Genomic DNA, 23,605 nt, shown 5'->3' with positions numbered 1-23,605 from the left:
CACCAACCCCCAGAGTCGGTCACAACTGGACTTAACGTCAGGGGAAAACCTTTACCTTTACCTAATCATGTGAAGAACTTCCCCATAAAATGGAGGATTTCCTCTTCAAACCGACACTCTTATTGATTGTGTGTGTGAAAGAGAGAGAGAAAGAGATGTTACAGTCTCTTCCTTGCATATCAATTAACACTTCAAAGAATATTTTTCTGCTAGACTAAGAAATTGCAGTTTTGCTAATAGAACAAACTGCAATTCTGCTCGTCTAAGGAATTGCCTGCAGAGCATATTTAATTAAGCCTACCTTGGTCAATACGGCAAGAATATCATTACTGAAGAATGATTATTCTCCTACCTTAGAAAGGGCTACAGAGATATCACTCCAAAACTTGAATGTATTAAACAGCTAGATCAAGACACAGTTCAGGACATGTGGATAATCATTAGCAGTCAATGGAAGGCTAATAATTATCATGTAAATCTTGTGCATTACTCAACTCCCCGACAATGAGTTGGTTTCAAGAAAAGACCACGTTCCCATCCTCCAGCCCACTATTTATTTCATGCTTAGTTTTGCTCCATGTTTCCCTCAGGAATGGGAAGCAGCCAACATTCCCATCTCTCTGATGAAATTTGTGGGGGATAATTCTCAAGCTTAGCAAAGAGGGCAAGTCACATGGTTTGGTTTCACCACTACCAAGGTTTTCATGTTTTCCGCAGTTCATGGCGATAGAGCTGGCTGCAGGACGTACCATCTGTCGTGGCATTTAAAATATAAAAATGGAACTGGAGATGGTGCCAGCTCATTACAAAACTGATCCACCGTGTCAAAATGGAGGACATTAGCATGTTCTTTTAGCATCCTGCTGCCAGCGTCTGATGTCAGATTGCTAATCACTTGAAGTCATCTGTCCAAAACAAGCTCTGCCAAATCCTCTTCCAGGCCAGCAGCATCAAACAATGCTGGGAGGTTTACGATGGAATAAAGTGTCTTAACGCACGGTAAAAATCTGATCATTTAAACCCCCCCATTTAATTAAATGTCATCAGCCCTTGGTGTTTTATTTTTTAATAATCTGCCACAGTATTTATATCTCAATATATAACCAAATACTTTGCCAAATTCTGGCAGCTAGGAACATCATTTACAGTGATTAAAACAGACACGCGTATCTCTGCTTCATTAAAATACCCAGTCAAAATGGGTCTGGCCCGACCTTAATTCTCTAGATTGTCTATATGCGGTGTTACGACGGTTTCACCACAGGTATGTCTGCACATCAGATGGTGCCCAAAAGTTATGTGTATACTTGTGAGTACAACTATAGTATCTAAAATGGAAGAAAAAATGAGTCTCTTCTAAATCTGGCTGGTATCCGTCTACTAATTAATTAAAAAGAGAAAAATCACAGATGAGGAGTGCAAATTGATACCAAACTGTCAATAGATACAGCTTTGTTTTAATAATTAGCCATCCTGCTTTTTAACCACCTAATCAATAACTTAAAAGAACCCAAATGTATTACAGCACCTCATTAAACGATATTAAATGAAAATAACTCTTGAAACAACAGGGAAAACATTTTTTACTATTTGAGAAGAGCACTTTAAAGATATTATTTGAAAACATATACTTTTCAGCATAAGGTTTCCACACGGCTATTATGCATTTTAAGCAATTAATAACACAAATTTGTTCTTTGAAAAATACTAACATACAGTATTTGAAGAACCATACTGGTCACTTTTAAAATGAGCCTTGCCTCAAGCTGCATGAACTTTGAATTGGAAATGTATAAAAAATGTCCTGAAAATGAACACCAAGTTTTATTGCACTATATCACTCTGATATTAGGTGCTGGCATTGCAAAAAGATGTTGTAATATTTTGTCTTTATATGTTTCCTTTCAAAGTGGATTGTAGTTTTTTGAGGTTTTGTTTTGAACTTGCACATCAAGTTTAATTCCAATGTTTTATTGTTTGTGCCAATACAGGGCTAAATCCAACCTTAATCTTCCATAGAATTTAGACTTAATCAAATAAACTGAACTTCAATTAGTTGTGGCTGATAAGTTCCATTCACTTCAGTGGGTCTTCTTTAAGGTATGACCAACATTGGATTAAGCCCATTTTGTATTTCTTTTGCAGTTTTGAAATTTAGTGCAGGGACTGAGCTAGCACTTGGATGTGAAATGCAGAATTGTGACCTGTATATGTGTACCAGCTTTTATAATAATATCCAAATATTTTGCAAAATCATCACATTGCTGAAAGCATTTTTTGTGCCCGGGGGGGGGGGGGGGGGGAGGGGGCGGGATGGGACAGAAAATTGAACTAGGCAAAAATTAAAATATAAACCTTTTTTTATTTAGCCAAATTATATTGATTTTTTCCCCTTAGATATGGGCCTCAACTTCCTCTTAAAGAAAAACACAAGATAGCCATGGCAAAATGATGGTCTGAGCAAAGAGGAATGATCTCAGTTTTGTCCTCCCCTCATGCTATCTGTACTTTCAAAAGAGACAAGGTAGAGGAGCTCAATGGAAGAAATTCCCTAAATTGTGAAACAGGGCTGTGATGTCTTCAGGGAAGTTTTGTTTGATTAGTGCGATGGTAGTGGACATCATCACACTAATCAAACAAAACTTCCCTGAAGACATTCACCATTGCCTCACTACAAGCTACTTTCAGTGGGACAATGAATTCTATGAACAGAAAGATGGAGTGGCCATGGGAAGCCCTCTCAGCCCAGTAATAGCAAATTTCTACATGGAACACCTTGAAAAACAAGCCCTAGAAACAGCACCAAAAAGCCAATTATATGGTTCAGATATGTTGACGACACCTTCACCATTTGGAGCCATGGAGAAGAAGAGTTCCTGGACCACCTCAACAGCATCCACCCAAACATCCAATTCACCATAGAAAAAGAAAAGGAAGGAAAACTGCAAATTCTAGATGTTCTAGTCACCCACAAACCCAATCAACAATTGGGCCACACAGTTTACAGAAAACCTACACACACAGAGATAGATATCTTCATAAAAACTCCAACAATCACCTAAGTGAAAAAAGAAGCACAATCAAAGTACTGACAGACCATGCACAAAGAATCTGCGAACCTCACCTCCTCCAAGGTGAACTTAACCACCTAAACTGGGCTCTACAGGCCAATGGATGCTCCAGCAGGGACATCAGAAGAGCTGCAAGGCCAAGAACAAGCCATGAGAGTCAAGACAAAGATCCACCCAGAGGAAAGGTGTTCTTACCATACATCAAGGGAACCACTGACCGCATAGGCAAAGTGATGAAGAAACACAACCTACAAACTATCTACAGACCCACTAAGAAAATCTAACAAATGCTCCGTTCAGCGAAGGACAAGAAGGATCCTCTCACCTCTGCAGGAGTCTATCGTATACCATGCAGCTGTGGAGAAGTCTACATAGGGACCACAGAATGGAGGAAACCATGAAAATGAACAAAATCTGGCTACCAATATTAAAAAACTAAAAAATAAGAACAGTAAATAAGAAACAACACTCTAAAAACAGAGGAGTTCCAGATGTGAATCAATCAGGGGCAGCTAACGACTCTGAACAAAGGATTTCGCCAGGCAGGAAGAAGCCAGGAGATAAAGCTATTCAATGCTAATTAATGTGATTAATTACAACATTCACACTGGCCTTCAACTGACAAGGGTTCTTCTCTCACCCTGGACTTTCCACAGATTTATAAACCTTTTTTTTCTTAATTTTCCCATATACCTCACAACCTCTGAGGATACCTGCCATAGATGTGGGCAAAACGTCAGGAGAGAACATGGCCATACAGTCCGGAGAACACACAACAACCCTGTGATCCCGGCCATGAAAGCCTTCAACAATTCCCTAAATTTCTACCTGCTTCAAGGTGGCAAAACGTGTGTCTTCTGGAGAACTCTACACACTGTCCAAAACTCAGAAAGTGACTGCATTACTGTAAGGGTAAAAGCCCTTTCTGGACACATCCTTACTGGACAGAATAGGTGGTGAATTCAGTGGAAGAGTATAACAGTAATTAAAGATCCAGAAAGCAGGATATTAATGTAAAAGAGATGACATAATTGCTCTAGAAATGCTTTTAACAGATTAATATTGACATCACATTTGAACTGTGCACCTCATTCTATATGTGGGGCTTCCTTTCTTGAAAAACATTACTGCCAAGCTCTTTGCAAGATTCCCTAGCGTAATACATTTCCATTATGGACAACACCTTATCTGACACCAGAAGAGTTCACTACCAACTCTTTGACCATTAATCATTCAGCTTCTTGTCCCATCCTTATCTTAGCTCAAACAAGTTATATAAGTCTTTGTTGATCCCTCAACATTGATTGTGTAAGCCAAAACCAATGGAAATTGGGGGACCCACAGGTTTCCAGTCCATGTATGAATGTGTCATGCTATCTAAAGATTGACTATTTTGATTTCTCCTATCACTTGACTGATTTCACTGTTAAATTATAAGAAAGGGGAAAAAGAAAGGGGGGAAAACAGATTTTACTGTTTACCTGAACGTATCTTTGGAAGAAGCTTCCTTGCTTTTGTGGACATAGCACACTGCCTGGCCTGCCACATCCATCTGGCTGAAACTTGTAATGGCAACCCCAGGATAGCTAACATATTCAATCTGTCCATACTGAGGAGGGGCGGTGATCACGTAGAGGAGCTCTTCTGGCTTCTCAGTGCCATCGACTGCAAGGAGGACGTCAGTCATCAAGAGGCCTCTGTCACCCTTCAATACAGTGAGGGGCCTCATGGAAACTGCAATGTTTCCTACAGAACAGGAGAAAAATGAGGCACTATTAGTAATCACATCTTTTCTGTCCTTCAGTTTCGGATCACTTTCAGAACAGGTACATCATTGCACCACAAAACTTTAAAGCATGGCTTTAAGTCAGGAATTTATACTTTTTGCTTCAAGAAGGGATACACATCTCAGTGTTACCCCTCTTCACAATGGGATGAACAAGATGGACATGGAAAACAATATAACACATTGGTGGATACATAACAATGAATGAACTTGAATGTGCCAGCATGCTTACTGCCATTGGTAAGACATTTGATTGATGTTTCCTGGTTGCTACCTGCATAACCATTATTAACATTATTAACTGTTCCATCCTGAGTAGTAAATTAAAAGATTTCTCAACCCACATCTGAAAACAAGGCAAAAGGAAGGTTTACATTCCTAGGCAAAACAGAAGGAATGAGAAGATCCAGAACAGAATTACCTTTTCCAACCTCCTTAATTACAATGGGAAAAACAATCTCAGGAGACCGGTTGTTTCCATCCCAGAGAGAAAACACGAAACTATCTTGTTCCTTTGAGCCAATTGTGCCAGTGTGTATGTATCTCACAATGTTCATATCTATGTTTTCCTGGGTGCAATTCATCCCGTTCTCAAGGGTCACCCAGTCACGACCTACCTAGAGAGAAAAAGTGTCACTGAAACACAATATACCATTTATTACCCAGACATTGTCTTGCCCATGTTGGTTTATTTATTTTATTTATTTATTTACAGTATTTATATTCCGCCCTTCTCACCCCGGGCGGATCACATTATGTACATATAGGGCAAACATTCAATGCCCATAAACACATCGAACCGAGACAGAGACAACAGACAGACAGACGCAGAGGCAATTTAACCTTCTCCTGAGGGGATGTTCGATTCTGACCACAGGGGGGAGCAGCTGCTTCATCATCCACTGTGATGGCACTTCCTCACTTCCTCATTCCAACATTGTAAATTAGTTAAACTTGCCTCCCCACTTTTATAAGTGGTACCTTATTTCCTACTTGATAGATGCAACTATCTTTCGGGTTGCTAGGTCAGCAACGAGCAGGGGCTATATTTTATTTTTAATTGACGGGTGCTCACCCCGCCATGGGCTGGCCTCGAACTCATGACCTCATGGTCAGAGTGATTTATTGCAGCAGCTGTTTACCAGCCTGCGCCACAGCCCGGCCCCACTGCAGCTGCTGTGTTTCCCCGAAAATAAGACATCCCCTAAAAATAAGACCTAGTAGAGATTTAGGGGAATTGCCAAATATAAGACATCCCTGAAAGTAAGACCTAGGAGGAGGAAGCTGCCGCTGCCGAGGAAGGCGTATGCGGTGCGAAGGAGATGGAGGAAAAGGAGCGCGCCTTTCCCTCATTCTCTTTTGCCTTCCTCTGCGGCAGTGGCTCCCTTCCCGGTGGTGCCGAGGAAGGCAAAGGAGAAGGAGGGAAAGGCGTGTGCCGCAGGCACCTTCCTTGGCAGAGGAGAAGGGAGCAAAATAAGACATCCCCTGAAAATAAGACCTAGCATGTCTTAGGGAATAAAAATTAATATGACACTGTCTTATTTTCAGGGAAACATGGTAGTTGAACCTATCACGTGGTTTTGGTAGCAAGGTATTGCTCTTAGTTACTGTAAACAATAGCAAAATGGATTTACAAGACTAACCAGTGGAAGTTAGCATATGTAGACAGTCTGCAGTCTGTTATAAGCCCATGAAAACATTCAGAAACAGAAAGATTATGGATTTTGAAGGATTTGTTTTCATATGAGGTGGATTTGTAATAAGATGGAAAAGGTACTGGTCTAAGATTTGTCAAATGTATCAGGTTTATTAAAATCTTGTCATACTTTGTTGTATCTTGTCATACCTTGGCCAGATCATGAGAAGTCACTAGAAGACACTATCATGCTTGGTAAAGTAGAAAATGTTAGGAAAACAAAAAGATAACGTTCTCGTTGGATAGACTCAAATGAAGGAGGTCATGACCCTGAGCCTGCAAGACTTGAGCACAGATGTTGGTGAAAGGTGATTTGGAAGTCTTTCATTCATAGGTAAAGGTTTTCCCCTGACATTAAGTCCAGTTGTGACCGACTCTGGGGTTGGTGCTCATCTCCATTTCTAAGCCTAAGAGCCGGCATTGTCCATAGACATCTCCAGGTCATGTGCCCGGCATGACTGCATGGAGCGCCGTTACCTTCTCGCCTGAGTGGTACCTATTTATCTACTCACATTTGCATGTTTTCAAACTGCTAGGTTGCCTGGGGCTGGGGCTAACTGCGGGCGCTCATTCTGCTCCCAGGATTTGAACCTGGGACCTTTTGGTCCACAAGCTCAGCAGCTCAGCGCTTTAACACACTGTGCCACCAGTCCCCCCCTTTCATTCATAGAGTTGCCATAAATCAAAGATGACATAATTTAACAACACAACAATCATATTAAAATGTAAAGGTAGATTTTGTAATGTTTTTGTTAGGCATTATGTGTAAAAAAAGTGGATAGTAAATATGGGTTCCTTCTTCAAAAACAATAGGAGAAATAATATATTTCTTCAAATTGGAATTCTACTGGAGTACTGGAAGAATGGATTGTTAAGGTTGCTAAATGGGCCCAATTGCAAAATTAACATGGGTTCTAAAAGATAAGTTGTGGTGGCGCAACAGGTTAAACTGTTAAACTGTTGAATCTGCTGACCTAAAAGTTGGCAGTTTGAAGCCGCAAGTCAAGGTGAACTCTTGCTGTTAGCCCTAGCTCCTGCCAATGTAGCAGTTCGAAAACATGCAAATGTGTGTAGATCAATAGGTATCGCTTCGGGGAAATGGTAATAAAGGCCCCCAGGCAGCCGTGCCTGCAACACGACCAGGAGGTGCCTATGGACAACAGGCTACTCGGCTTGGAAATGGAACTAGAGCACCTCCCCTTGGCCAGAGTTGAACACTGCCTCCAGAAAGCCAGAGATGAAAGGGAAGCCTTTACCTTTGTTCCATGTATTTGTATGTCATTGTTATTCCACTGTATTAAAGGCATTGAGTATTTGCCTGTGTATGTTGTAATCCATTCTGAGTCCCCTCGGGGAGATAGAGCAGAATACAAATAAAGTGTATTTATAAGCAAATTGAAAATTTATTGAAAGATTGGAAACAATTTGTGGACTGTCTGAGCAATAAGAAATCTAACAATGTAATAATCTGTAGTTATAGTTATTTGTAATTCTAGTAGGATCATTTAGATTTGTAAAAGTAGAAAAATATGTTTTTGTTTTTATTTCTGTTTTCCTTATAATCACAATGAAGGGCAGGATCAGAGATATATAGTGCTTACGTTGCATGCTTTTTTCATTTTTCTTTCTTCTTTTCTCTCTTCTCTGTTTACTCTTTGAACATATATTATTTTGATTGTAAATTAGTTTTAAAATGAATGAATAAATGGAGTTGGGAGAGAAACAGAAGGATTAAACTCGCTGCCGTTCTAAACAAAGAACTCTGGTGTCTCTTTCCCCAATATTTGGCTTTATTTTGTTGAAATACAAAGACTGACCTTGAGCTGAAGATGTCCATTTTCTGGGACTCTTTCAAATAAATAATAAATTTGTTCCCTGGGGGTGTCTTTATCTTCTGCTGACAGAACAGCACCAGAAATAATTTGGGCTTCCCCCATGTTCACCTCTATCTTACCCTTCCTGCAGCAAACAAACAAACAAACAAAGGAATCCTTGTGCATTTGTATAAAAGAAAAACCACAGAGGTACTGACAGTAAAGACAAAATACGAAAAGAACATTTCCCCAGCTCACTTCCTGGCCCCGTTCTTCATCCTATTCTTTTTTCTTTTTCTGACACACATATATACACACACATACACATGGGAGGTTGAAATACAAGCAGTTAGGGCATTTTTTCTGGAAATGAAAATCTAAATTTTAAAGATCCGCTCATGCACCAGAATGAGAATGAAGAATGCAGGAATATTTTCTCGTGTCCAGTTCTAAGAGATTCCTTCCTGCTAATGAATCTGACTACGGGGAGCTATCCATGGTACAAGCCTCTTTCAACCAGCTGCCACTCCAGCAGCTCAACACCGCACACAGAATACTTCAAAGTGTAGATTCAAATAATTTAGGACCTTTATTTGAAGAGGCCTGTCCATTCATAATCTTAACTCTTTTCTTCCTACCACTGAATCTTCTCATTGTTGCCTTTCTGACTACCATTAGTACAGTGGTTCTCAACTTTTCTAATGCCGCAACCCCTTCATACAGTTCCTCATATTGTGGTGACCCCCAACCATAAAATTATATTTGTTGCTTCTTCATAACTGTAATTTTGCTACTGTTATGAATTGTAATGTAAATATTTGATATGCAGGAAGCATTTTCATTCACTGGACCAAATTTGGCACAAATACCTGGTACTTCCAAATCTGAATACTGATGGGGTTGCAGGGGGATTTATTTTGTCATTTGGGAGTTGTAGTTGCTGGGGTTTATATTTCACTTACAATCAGAGAGCATTCTGAACTCCATCAACGATGGAACTGAACCAAACTTTGCACACAGAACTCCCATGACCAACAGAAAACATTGGAAGCGTTTGATGGGCCTTGAGTTTAGGAGTTGCAGTTCACCTACATACAGAGAGCACTGTGGACTCAAACAATGATGGATCTGGAACAAACTTGGTGCAATGCCCAAATGTGAACACTGGTGGAGTTTGGGGAAAACAGACCTTGACATTTGGGAGTTATAGTTGCTGGAAGGTATAGTTCACCTACCATTCAAAGAGCCCCTTGAACCCCACCAAAGTTAGAATTGGACCAAACTTCCCACACAGAACCACCATGACCAACACAAAATACTGGAGGGATTTGGCAGGAATTGACAGTAATTTAAGGGAGATGTAGTTCACTGTGAACCCAAACAATGATGAATCTGGACCAAATTTTGCACAGATTTGGGAGGATTCACCGTCTGTTTCCCAAAAGGAAGAGAAGGACAGGAGGAGAGATCTTCAGCCTTCTCTGCCAAAGGGGTTCCTAAGACCATCAGAAATATGTGTTTTCTGATGGTCTTTGGCGGCCTCACCTCCTTGCGACCCTCCCAGGGGTCCCAATCCCCGGGTTGAGAAACACTCCATTAGTGAAACTTGGAAAGTTTGTTTTCTAAAGAGACCACTTTTATGCATGCATATACTGTATCTCAAAAGTATAGAATTCTGGGAATTCACCTTTGATTGATGTGTGTGTGTGTATTATATAATTTCCAAAAAACAAAATAGATCTTACTAAAATAAATAATGATTTATTTAAATATAGAAGGGAAATTGCCCTTCTGTCTTTTGTTGACTAGAGAGCAAAACGCCAAGCCTAGAATATAAACTGACCAGTAGGGGGTGTGCAAAGATCACAATTGCAAATATTTTTTTCCAAAGAAGTCTGGACATTTGTTGTATATAAAATTGACATATATGTGTATCCCTGAAAAGATCTGCACGTATACATCATTCTCTCTGGTTCAAATTTGGATGTTTCCCTTTCACAGAACGTTGTGGAATGTCCTTCACTAAGGGCTGCTTTTGTGAAACACTGCTGGCAATAGACTGTGGTTATTTGCAGAAGATGAGCTCTATTAATCTCTAATTTGCTGTTTCGATCACTGCTGAATCACACATCCACCAATTTGGAACAGAGACATGTGGCTTACTTGTTCAGCACTGGTTTCTCATCATTAACTGGAATGACCTCTACTGAAATGGTTTTTGACACTTTATGTTTCCCATCTGATAACTGGATAGAAAAGCCATCGACTAAGCTGTCAGAATCATCATGCATATACATCAACTGCATTCCTAGAAGGTGGGTGCATGGGGTAGTTACAAGGGGAAGGAGAGAAGAAAGAGAGAGATTAATGTATTACTCTCACATTCTCATTGACGTTGTGTCCTTGTTTCCAACCAACCCTAGACCCCCACATATCTGTGCTGGCCACAGCCAGCTTGCTTCATCTGGCATGGGACAAGCCATGAATACAGCAGCTGTTCATTAATCCATCTGGACACTCTTGACTTTTTAAAAGCCACTATCATAGCCTCCTCAAATAATAAATCCTCCTGTCCAAACAATCTGTTACATCCTCCACGACCACCGCCACACATATACACAAAGGGCCAGACTTCACCTTCTACATTTTCTTACAGATGCTCCAAATTACATTTTTTATTTTAGATCTTTAGCAAAAATACAAACCACATTTCATCCCCCTTCATGCCGTTCACTGAAATGATGGGTAAGGCCTGCATGTGGGTTCTTCTACACAGTGTAAAGATACTTGTGATGTCCTCCTTGAGATGTAGGAAGGAGCAATGCTCCGAAACAGCTCCCACACAACAAAAGGTCTTTAGCTAGAAGTGAGCTTCATTGCACCTGCCATGGATCCCGGATCTGTGCGAAAGGAAGCCTATCAAGTGTCCACAAGTTTGGGAAACTGCGACAATTTTCTACCTACACATATCCAGCTAGTAGTATAGATACATTTTCCTGCCTGCAGGGGCTGTGATGGCACAATGAGTAAAACCCTTGTGCTGCTGAACTGCTGATCTGAAGGTTGGCCGTTCAAATCTGTAGGACGGAGTGAGCTTCCGCTGTTAGCCCTAGCTCCTGCCAACCTAGCAGTTCAAAAACATGCAAATGTGAGTAGATCAATAGGTACCGCTTCAAAGGGAAAAGGCAAAAAGATGCTCCCTGAGTCCCCTCAGGTGAGAAGGGCGGGGTATAAATGTTGTAAATAAATAATAAATTAATTAATCATGCCGGCCACACAACCAGGAGGTGTCTCCGGATGCAGGCTCCTCAGCTTGGAAATAAAGAAAGAGTATCTCCCCCAAGTCGGAGATGAGCACCACCTCCAAAGCCGGAATTGAAAGGAAAAGCCTTTGCTTTCTCTGTGTATTTGTGTCTCATTGTATGTCATGCAACAAGGCACTGAATGTTTGCCTGTGTGTGTTTATATGTACTGCAATCCGCTCTGAGTCCCTTCGGGGAGAAGGGGAGAATATAAATAAAGTGTTATTATTATTATTATTATTATTATTATTATTATTATTATTATTGACACAACGACATTGTATGACACAGCAAACAAGATAGTTATGCTGGATTTTGTTTCACAAAATCACAAGTCGAACACTTCCCAAGTGTCTAGGACTGTGTGATGTATTTTCGGATGATGCGTGCAGATCCTAGTAGGGTGGCCTTTTGCAGTTGGCAGATCGTAATTTTGTCAATGTCTATTGTTTCCAAATGCCGGCTGAGATCTTTTGGCACGGCACCCAGTGTGCCCATCACCACCGGGACCACCTGCACTGGTTTCTGCCAGAGTCTTTGAAGTTCAATCTTGAGGTCCTGATAGCGGCTGAGTTTTTCCTGTTGTTTTTCATCAATGCGACTGTCACCTGGGATGGCAACATCAATGATCCAAACCTTGTTCTTTTCCACAACTGTGATGTCTGGTGTGTTGTGTTCCAGAACTTTGTCAGTCTGGGTTCGGAATTATTATTATTATTATTATTATTATTATTATTATTATTATTATTATTCCTGAACTAGAAGTTAAATGATGTCACTTCCAGTTTGGATCATGTCTCAGTCAATTTGATGGCTGGGATTGTAGTGACCAACCAGATCCCGCTGGGAAGGTCACAAGCAGGACACAAAGGTAATTGTCCCCTCCTGTTCTTGTTTCCCAGCAACTGATATTTTAAAAGGCATCGTATATCTGGGTCCTGGATGCTATATATACACATCATGACTCAAAAGCCATGCCAGGAAGAACCGGATGCGTCTACATTCCACAATTTTACCTATTAAAACTATCCAAAATAGTGGCCCTCACAATACTTCCAGAAGAAGTATTAACAATTTTAGGCCTAAGTGTTAACAATTTTAGGCCTAAATTCTACTGTTAGTTCCATTAAGACAGATTAATCACTTTAATTCATAGAAGTGTTTCTTCACCACTCAACAATTTGTTCAATGGGTCTGCTCTAGTTGGGACTATTAATACTTTTTAATTTTTTATTTATTATTTGTTTGTTTGTTTACAGTATTTATATTCTGCCCTTCTCACCTTGAAGGGGACTCTGGGCAGATCACAGAACATACATATGTGGCATACATTCAGTACCGGTTATACACTGACATGACAGAATATTGTACATAGATAGAGGTGTATATAGGCTTTTCCCATTTCTGGCATCTTGGAGGCTTGTGCTCAATTCAAGCCATGGGGGGGGGGGAGAGAGAGGAGGGGTGCTGTCGCTCCATCTCCCTGCTGAAGAGCTTTGTTTGTAAACTTCCTCCTTGACTGAAATGCCGGCATTTTTCTGGCATTTCTTGAAATAATTCCCCACTTCTAAGCCATACCTATTTACTCACTTTTTGTTTTTGAACCACTAGGTAGGCAGAAGCTGGGCTAAAGGCCGGGAGCTCACGTTGACTCGGGCTTCAAACTGTCAACCTTTTGATTGACAAGATTTAGTGCAGCTGGTGGTTTAACCCGCTGTGCTAAAGCCCAGCCCATTTGTCACTTTAACTACAAAATAGAATGATAAGACAGGATCTAAACAAGGTGTAGAAACATGAACACCATATCTGCAAATAATTGTTTTAAAGAACAAATAGGTCACTAAAAAGAACATTTACCATTTTTTAAAAGCTCCATAGAGAATCCCTGCATGGGAAGCTCATGATGCTGGTGGGTATGAATTGCTTGTCTGTAATGTACAATATTGTTGCCGTACATCCCATTAATGAGGAGACCATGTTGGGGTGGTTGAAGGACAGTAAACATTAGAGCATCTTGAGGTACATCCAGATCAACAGCATTGATTATTGATGGATCCAGCTCTTTCATTTGACCTTCCTTCACCTGAACAGCCAAAAGAAAATAAATGCCAATTCTTAGGCAGTACTGAGTTATAAGAAATGGAATTCCCGTGCCAATCTAATCTGTTTTAAGAAAATACTAAAACGGTGTTTCCCAACCTTTGGGCCTCCAAGAGTTTTGGACTTCAACCCCCAGAAATCCCGGCCAACTTACCAGCTGTTAGGAACTGTGGGAACTGAAGTCCAAAACACCTGGAGGCCCAAAGGTTGGGAACCACTGCATTAAAAGAATTTACTGTAAAGCAATATATTATTTCCCCTCTTTCTGAAGGAGAGGCAGGCAATCGATGTGAATCAGTTTACTGCCTCCAGGACTTCTGGGAGTGCCCAGATTGCTTAAAATGTCAAAAACCAAAGCAAAACAAAACTGAAAAAAAGTTTGGAGTTTTATAGGTTAAACAGTGCAAACTAAATTACTACTCCTTATGGTTTTCAAGAAGAGGCAAGTCACTCTTTTTGTCCCTCGATATTAAAAGGGACCAGAGGCTAAATGAGGATAAAAAAGACCAGAAACCTAAATAAGACCTACATAATGCACAAGTTTTTTAATACACAAGCACAGAAGGGGAAACATATTGGAAGTAATATTGAGGGGAGGAAAAGCAGGGTCCAGATATACTATTTTGGGATAAACAAAACACGGGACTATAGTGTGTCTTTCCTTACTGTAATATTCCTTGCCATGAATTCTGGGGTTTCATCGTTGGTTGGGTTGATTAAGACATAAAATGGTGTTGTCATTGAACGATGTTTCCCATCAGTGGCATAAAGCATGAACTGGTCTGTGGTTGGTTCAACCCTCCTGTGCCTGCTCTGAACATAGTTGATATGCTGAGCCTTCAGATTTTTCAACTGGAACGAGGCTAGACATTTGGGGGGAAAGGGAACAATTAGCAAAGATATGTTATGCTTCCCCGGCTGCCATAAAATAGAACTTATATGCATAATCAGCTGGAAAACAATGCATGTAAAAGGTCTAGACAACTCGTACTTAATTACATTCATGCAAATAAAAAAGGCAACCTCTGAGGATGCCTGCCATAGATGTGGGTGAAACGTCAGGAGAGAATACTTCTGGAACATGACCATACAGCCCGGAAACATACAACAACCCTGTGATCCCGGCCATGAAAGCCTTCGACAACACATCCCATACTTCATTCTATTACATGCATACGTACTTATACTTATTCCCATATTGCTTTTCTCAAAGCCAGGGGAAGGCAGTATGTTTTCAATATATCCAAACTGAGGAGGAGATGCTAAAACAAACTGCAAGTCATCTGCTTCAGTATCAGGATCGGTGCCACACAAGTGGCTTATTGTAATGGCAGCTGTGGAGCCCTCATCCACAACAAACATGGCGCCTGCAAACAAACAAATCAGCATTGTTACTTAAAGTGCTCGGGATGTAAGGATTTTTCAGACCAATGAAACATTATAGTAACTGATGGGGAACACCACTGTTCAACAATTTTTCTCCAGTCATATCAATGACTCTGGTTTCTCACCAAGTGAGGAGAAGCAAAAAAGGTGTGGCTGGGTGGAGCACTTTCAAAACAATTTTGCTGATAAGCCATTAAGAATGATTTATGTGCTGCTCAAGATTGGTTGTTACTTTGTTTGTCACAGCATTAATTGTCTGAGAGCTGTTATGAATAGCTTATAATGGACCATTCTTCATGCTTCGGTTCTTAATTTCCCTACTGGGAAAATACGTCATTTCCAGAACATTGCTTGGGTGATAAACAGCAAATCACTAAGCCATGCATACATAATGGTGAGCATGCATAAAATTGATAAAGCCAATTGGTTATATTTTTGAAAACCTTTTATTGTTACTGTACTAGGGAAAGGATGTAGAGCCTAGTAAAAGCAAAGGTAGTGGTTACATCAAAGAATCTTGCAAGGTCTCAAGAAGTTTAGGTTCTCAAAATTTTTATCCTTGGGAATCCAGGTATCATCCAAATTTCAATTTTTAAAAAGTCTGCATGAAAGGAACTACATTTCAAGAAAACCATCAAGATCATCTAGTGTCAGGACTTCAACATAAGCTCTTAAACTCTCTGACTCTAACTGGTATCCATTTTGCCCTTTTAAAATCCCTTTAAATGTTAGGCCAATCACCACTCACTGACAACATTTCATACTCTCACTCTTTCCTATAGAACATTTACTTTTTCCATTTACTACATATCCATAAAGGTAAAGGTAAAGATTTCCCCCTGAAATTAAGTATAGTTGTCTCCGACTCTGGGGGCTGGCGCTCATCTTCATTTCTAAGACAAAGAGCCGGCATTGTTCATTGACGTCTCCAGGGTCATGTGGCTGGCATGATTGCATGGAGCACCCTTACCTTCCCATCGGAGCAGCACCTATTGATCTACTCACATCTGAATGTTTTCGAACTGCTAAGTTGGCAGAAGCTGGATCTAACTACAGGAGCTCACCCAGCTCCCTGGATTTGAACCACCGACCTATTGGTCAGCAAGTTCAGCAGCTCAGCGGTTTAACCCACTGCACCACCAGGTTAAACATGACTTTAATTTACCATACCTTAATTTGTTTCTCTCTGTGCCTGACAAATCTTGGCTCACTTCACATTAGAAGGCCATGAGTGTAAAATGAAAGGCCTCTTGAAGATTGTAAAGACCTTTGAGATCTTGTCTAACTCGTAGCTCAGTTCCTATTTATTGCACCACTGCTCTCTCTGATTTGCAAACTTTGCGATTATAAGGTAAACATGGATTAGACTGTGAACTGAATATATACAAAAATAATACATGGCCACTTTGCCATGAGTTGATCTTAGCATGAATTCACCCAGTCCATATTTACAACATGTCAACCAAAAATATATAAAAAATAAGGATTTTTTTTACCAGTAATTATAGATGGAGGTTGGTTGTCCACTGGAAATATTGTGATGTTTATATCATACAATGGAAAAGATTTATGAAGAGATTCAGTAGAAAGGAGAGATCCATCATAACAACAGGCATTTACATCTGGGTCCATTTCATCATCCGAAACAACAAAGGTAAGGATATCAAATAAAGGCTCCAAACCAATCTCTCCACCTGGAAAAAGGAACTACAGATAAAGCATGAAATGTTTGCAACACAAGATTTAAAAGGTCTACAAGAAACATTTTATAAACATTGCAGACATGCGCCATATTTTCAGCAGTAGATGCAGAAATCATGAACAAAATCAAGATGTTCAAGAGAAATAGCTCAAATTTCTCAACTATGCTGTGTTCTTCTTTACATGAATTAATTGCAAGACTATCAAAAAATCTATACATTCACATTTCCTTGTCATGCAAACTGGATTAAAACACAATATATTTATTGATTTTTGTCTACTCTGTCTATTATGTATAAGTAAACACAATTTAAATATGAAAACTTAAGCTTCCCTTGCAAACTACAGGCTACAAGTTACAAACAAGATAGCTTCTGTAGGTTTGTTCTTAAGTTGAATTTGTAAGTTGGTACATTTTTTTAGTATAACTCCACCAAATATTAGCTGTTGATAGCATAGGGAAGGGTTAACACCCCTGTGCTGCTTGTTTTTCCTGTCTGTGCTCCTGTTCATAATATTTTGTCATTGTTTGCAAAGGCACTGTGCTGTGTATGTTAACTGGAAAATGAAGTGCATGAAGCCAATTGGCTGAACCTGCAAAGACCTGGGGATTGATTTGATACTGTTTCTGTTCTGCTGCTGCAGAACCAGTTTGAATAAGTTTTTCAGTGCTGACTGAGTACTGCTGGTGAAGAGAGCAGTGTACTCAGAGAGGACTTGATATTTGGAGGCCTGTTTGCTGCTGAGAAAAGAGGGTGAAGAACCAAGACTGAATTCTTCTCTGAAGCAGATTTGTGGACTGAGAAAGGACTGTTTATGACTGTGGACTTCTGTAATTGATCAGAGGGATTATTGTAAATATTACTTTTTATCTCTTGGAATCAGTAAAGTTCCTGTAATTTTGTTCTGTAAACCTGAGTGGCATGCTATTGTTCTGCAGGTGACTCTGGATCGCGGGCACATGTAAGAGCTTCCATTTATCATCATCAACCTGTAATATATTTCACCTCACTTTCTGTCTCTGTGAAAATTGGATTTCGAAAAAATTGGAATGTTGTGGAAACCAAGGATTGACGAGAAAGCTTCAATTGAGATACTTTTTCCCCATGATAACTCTTCCAGGAGCAAATTTCCCTTCCGAGGGGTTTCTTTCACTTCCTGTTGTCTCACCCCTGTTCTTAAGATGAAGATTTTTCTGCTGCTGTCAGTTATACTTGTATTTCATTTAACAGTATTTATTTATCATTTTATCAATCTGTTGAAGTGAGAGCCAAGGCCCAAAGATAAAATCCATTCAGTTTCTATGTGCTCACTCTTGGAACAAGTCACACTGCATCAAAAGGAGACCTGATTTTTGGAACTCTCCAAGACCCTGACACTGGATGGATCCCTACATTAATACCAACACGCCGCATGCTTACTGTCCATCATTTTGAACTTTATGGTCACCACACAGAAAACACACAGGTGCTCAAGTCAGCCTGCATCTTGAGATCCCAAGAATTCCAGGTGACTTCCAGACTTAATGTAGCAATGGCAGAGTTTAGTACCAACAATTAACTACTATAGCTTTGTTTGACAGCTTCTAGGTCCACTAGCCATTCTACTGGGGGATTGTGGGAGCTGAAGTTCAACCAAGAACATTTCCACTATCTCAGCAGGGAAAAATAAGGACAAAGGTGTTTCCCTACTGGTAGACTGAGACAAATGAGCACCAGCCTAGTGCTTGACATCATCATAAAGAATTATAATGGCCTACTATCAGATTAGTAGTTAAGACTTGCTCCACGTGATTCAAGCATTGCTCTTACTTACTCGTATGCTCATATGCTACTGTTCCAGAAACAATAGCTGCTTGGGAAAAACCGTCAACCACAACTCCATTCTTCTTCACAACCCCGTATTTAGGATGTCGAGCAAGAGTGAATGTCAGCTGCATGTCCTCACTGTCTGCATCGGTAGCATAAAGGTGCTCTGAAGTAATGGGCACTGCCTGACCCTCTGGACACTGCATGATGGGGACGAGGCCAATGTGCATGACCGGAGGCTCATCATTTACAGGAATCACCTATAAAGGGAGGGGGATACAGGAGCATTATGTTAAGACCATTTTCATATACACATCTAGTTTAGAAGTCATGTCAATGTGATGAACAATTCAGAGAAAGAGAACATTGAAGTAGGTTTGATTTCATTTGAAATCTGTGCATCAGTGCCAACAATTAGAAATGTAGGAAAATTATAAATTGATCAAAGAGGAGGAAAAGGAGATGAAGAAAATATAAACTGTATAGACCTGAACTGGGCAATTGGATTGGCCTGGGGCTGCTCTAGGGCCACAAAGAAATGCCAAAAATAGTAAACAAACAAATTATAGTCCCGTGCAGTGAGGAACTGCACCCTCTTAAAAGATGGATTGCCACTTCTAGAATCTTCCAGAAAGAGAAATGTAATGTGTTTTTATGACCAAAATTTTGGGACAATTTGATGGTTTCCAAAACTGCCTCAGGAGGGAGAAGTGGCCACAGAGCTATACTGGTCCACCTTGTAATAGTATCTTTTGAAAGATTGTGTGTGATTTATTTTATCCTAACATTTACAATCATTTATATTATTTTGATTTACACTATGCAACAAAGGAGCCCTCGGTGGGGCAGCAGGTTAAACAACTGAGCTGCTGAACTTGCTGACCGAAAGGTTGGCGGTTCAAATCCGGAGAGCGAGGTGAGCTCCCGCTGTTGGCCCCAACTTCTGCCAACATAGCAGTTCGAAAACATGCAAATGTGAATAAATCAATAGGTACCCCTCTGGCGGGAAGGTAACAGTGCTCCATGAAGTCATGCCAACTACATGACCTTGGAGGCATCTACGGACAACACTGGCTTTTCGGCTTAGAATTGGAGATGAGCACCAACCCCCAGAGCCGGACACGACTAGACTTAATGTCAGGGCAAAACCTTTACCTTTACCTTTGCAACAAAATTTGAAAACTTTTCTGTACCAGGTTTGAAAGTGTTATTTCCTGTTTAAGTGGACAGTACTTACTTTGAAAGTAGTTGTTTTTTTTTTTACAGTTTAATAAACGCTTTCCATGTTTTTATGATCAAACCAATTAGGAAATGACATTTATAACCAAGGGACAAAATTCATGTTACATAGTGTTATTGATATTAAAATATGATAGCGCTTTCAACTTTATTATCAAGTTTTGAACTGTACCTTGTAAAGCAGCTTGAGTCCCATGCTGGGAGAAAAGCATGATACAAGTAACATAAAATAAAATTTGCAGTATAAAATCCAATTTACTGCTGAATGTAAGCTTGACAGGGAACTTCAGCCTGTCTTGAGTTCTGAGATAAATTTCTCTAAAAAGTTGCAAATGCATGTGTCCCATGGGCACATCAAATTTTATGGATAACTAAAGACCCTTGGCATCAATGTTTAGAGGGGAAACAACAACAATATCAAAAGTAGAAAATTACAAGCAATGCAGTCAGTGATATTTAACCTTTTTCCTCTCCACCATATTTCCCATGCAAACACTGGGTTTAAAATGGGTATTAATGTACAGTAGCAGTGGGAAGTGCTACTGGTAGCAAGAATAATTTAGTGCAGAAAAAGAACAGGCGGGGAGAGTCTCTTGACAACTATTCCCTTGATGAAGTTATTTTCATAAAATAAGAATTATTCTCAAGTTTCTTTATATCAGTTTACATGTCATGTGCCATTTCAGCGTACACTTTTAAAAAAACATACTATTTAAAGTTGCCTGTACCCCTCTCAGGCTCCAGAAATCAATCATCTGCAAGTATCCCTAAAAAATATGAACATCTGTTAAGTTTTCCAAATCATATCTCTAATTAAATTTTCAAGAATCTGAGTTTTCAGAAGGTAAGTTTTGTTTTGGAAAGATGCAGTCTGAAAATGAATATACACAAAAATACAGCATAGGATTTCATCTTTTACTGTGGTTTTTGTTGCCTGAAGTATGAAACATGTATAACTGAAAACACTTTTTGCAGAATGACTGCATGCTCATTATTTACTCCTCATTGTATCTGCTCCTGACAATAGGGAATAAACTGGAACTGGTACAGATGTCTACTAAGTAGTACCTGCCAATTTTCTTGTCTAACTATTATTGTCACATAAATCTCCAAAGTGAAATAGGAGGCTTATTCAGTCCAACAATTTTTGAAAAAAATCACATAGTCCTCTGAAAGGTTTAATTTTCTGATGAGTTGTGCACCAACCTTAATGTATAGGATGAACTCAAAGGAATTAACACCATCTGTAGCGGTAAAGAGGATATGATCCTGAAGAACCTCTGACCCTTTGTGGTGATACCTTTGGGAATAAAATGCTGGATTTATGTGAAATGTTTGCATGATGTCGACCAATTTAATCACAATGGTTAATGAGGGTTTTCATGCCATTTCTGATTCATAGCTAGGGTTAGTATGAGGTTTTCCTGCCAAGATTTGTTCAGATAGTTTGCCATTGCCATCCTCTGAGGCTGAGAGAGTGTGACTCACCCATGGCTACACGGTATGGATTCATATAATCCAGTTAAAAGCAGCTAATGTGGATTATCTGCTTTGATAATATGGATTATATGGAAGTGTGGAAGAGGCCCTTGAAGGCTGAGTGGGGGTTTCAAATCTTTGCCTCCCAGGGTTCTTGTCCAACATTCAAACCACTTCACCACACCAACATTTACTATAAAATTCTTGTGTGCCTTCAAATCATTTCCAGTTTATAGTGACCCCAAGGCAAAGATATCACAGGGTTTTCTGGGGTTTAGAGTGTGCAACTTTCCCAAGATCATGGTTGAGCGGGGATTCGAACACTGGTCTCCAGCGTTGTAGTTTGACACTCAAATCACTACACCATGCTGGCTCTCACTATAGAATTTCCACCAGTTAAATAACAATTCATTGCTCTTTCATGACACCCAAATTCTGCTGCTTGAGGCCGCTATTTTATTCTGTCTAACAAAGTGGTCCTGGGAGAGAATTGGCCCTGTCAGCTCCCGTTTATAACTCTCTGGTATTTTCTACCACTTGTCCTCATTTTCCCACATAACATAAAACCAATTACTGAGAGAGGCTGGATCTGCACTGCCATATAATCCAGATTATCAAATCTGATAATCCACATTATCTGATTTGAACTGGATTATATGAGTCTACACTGCCATATAATCCAGTTCAAAGCAGATAATCTGGATTTTATAAAGTAGTGTAGATCCAATTTGAGAAGTGGAAATGCGGCCCAGGACCTTGTCACCGGAGGTGCTAGGTGTCCGCCTGGAAGCATCCAGAATCTACATCAAACAACACTACAGTCTCCTCTAACCTGACTTTGGACTTGTGCAAATCTTCACAAGTCAGTTGGTCTCCTTCATCGATGGGAATTCCTCCCAATTCAACAGTCCCGTAGGAAGGTGGCCTTAGTAGTTGGACACGAATGTTTTCCAGCTTTGTGTCCACATCTGAAATCAAAATGTTCTTCTCCGTAATAGTGGACAGCCCTCCTTCTTGTACCTTCAAGTTGTTTGTAAAAACCTGAGCAAAAAAAAAAGCGAGACCAATTGCAGAAAAAAATAAGAACCTGTTTTTTGCTAAGATAATTCTTTACAAAAGTTTTGAAAAATTACTTTTCTAGTCTCGGCCCATTTCATAAAGTACAACACAATTTCACAAACCACTGAACAAATTGCAAAAGCTGCAAAACAAAGTGTTTTGTACAGGTTAGAGGAAAGTCTATTCTACTGTCATTAATTGAAAAGAAAAAAAAGATCAAAGTAATCAAAGGATTTTTAAAGAACTAATACAAGTGGACTTCAGTAAATGAAGTAGCTTTGTTCCTTAGTGTTGCCTCTTTCACAGAAAATAACACAGAAAGAATAGGTTCCTACACCACAAAAAGAGAGAGCAGTTCAACATGCTTCAACAAACCCTTTATTTAAATCTAACACTATGTGGGTGTGAAATGAAACAATCACATCAGGGAAGTCTAGCAATAATTAAACAAAATTATCTGAACTTTCTAGAGACCACAGCAAAGGAGAAAACTGGTAGGAAAGTGTCATAGGGTTGCCATCTTGAACACTGGAGAGGTGGCTCGTGTATCTTTGATGGTTGTGGAGAAGAGGTGACTTTAGGTAACAAGTAACACCTGCTGAAATATCTACATAACTGCTAAGCAACTCTGTTCTCGGATAAGTTAACACTAAAATATAAAATCCTTAAAATATTAATATAAAGAAATTATTTACTCATGTAAATCCAAGCACTAACCCTTTGTTTTCTCCCATTATATCATTATAATCATACCTCTGGAGCTTGGTTGTCCACAGGAAGAACGGTAATGTTAAAACAGATGCCATGCAGAGTTCCTCCATGTTGGTTGCTGACTGAGAATCTGAACTGAATGTACTGAGGCTCAGGACCAATATCTTGCAACGGTGGCATATATGCCACTTTCATGTGGTTTATGGCATGCTATAGTCACAGAGCAAGTAAACAAACAAACAAACAAACTGTAAGGCATACGTTCCCAACCACTCTCCAGCAAATCCAAATACTGTATTATTGTACAATAATAAATCTAGTTTCACATTTATGTCATTAGTGTCTGCACAAATCAGATAAGCTGACCCTCAAAATGCGCATATTAGGCCCTCCAAATAAGGTTGGAATTCCAGCTCTCAGCATCTCTTGCCATTTGCTTTGCTGACTAAGATT

The 23,605-nt window shown here is 39.8% G+C and overlaps 1 protein-coding gene across 7 annotated transcripts in view; it reads right to left on the bottom strand.

The window, feature by feature from the left end:
- The window catches only part of frem1 (FRAS1 related extracellular matrix 1), a 99,945-nt gene that overhangs the window by 37,997 nt on the left and 38,343 nt on the right, over window positions 1-23,605 (bottom strand). For 4 of the 7 annotated variants that reach the window (XM_062971908.1, XM_062971907.1, XM_062971906.1 and 1 more), the window contains exons 13-24: window positions 23,195-23,362; window positions 22,215-22,423; window positions 21,110-21,203; window positions 18,672-18,924; window positions 16,652-16,849; window positions 14,951-15,136; window positions 14,436-14,632; window positions 13,527-13,752; window positions 10,531-10,675; window positions 8,371-8,512; window positions 5,279-5,474; window positions 4,553-4,817 (exon numbers count right to left, since the gene is read on the bottom strand). In XM_062971908.1, the coding sequence (XP_062827978.1) occupies window positions 4,553-4,817; window positions 5,279-5,474; window positions 8,371-8,512; window positions 10,531-10,675; window positions 13,527-13,752; window positions 14,436-14,632; window positions 14,951-15,136; window positions 16,652-16,849; window positions 18,672-18,924; window positions 21,110-21,203; window positions 22,215-22,423; window positions 23,195-23,362 (2,279 nt within the window). Of the gene's footprint in view, window positions 1-4,552; window positions 4,818-5,278; window positions 5,475-8,370; window positions 8,513-10,530; window positions 10,676-13,526; window positions 13,753-14,435; window positions 14,633-14,950; window positions 15,137-16,651; window positions 16,863-18,671; window positions 18,925-21,109; window positions 21,204-22,214; window positions 22,424-23,194; window positions 23,363-23,605 lie in introns of those variants that run through there. The other 3 variants (XM_062971909.1, XR_010003392.1, XM_062971910.1) reach the window with 3 other exon arrangements.

Source organism: Anolis carolinensis, chromosome 2, assembly GCF_035594765.1.
Source record: "Anolis carolinensis isolate JA03-04 chromosome 2, rAnoCar3.1.pri, whole genome shotgun sequence".
In the NCBI taxonomy this organism is placed as follows: Eukaryota; Metazoa; Chordata; class Lepidosauria; order Squamata; family Dactyloidae; genus Anolis; species Anolis carolinensis.
This window is presented reverse-complemented; position numbering and strand designations above follow the sequence as displayed.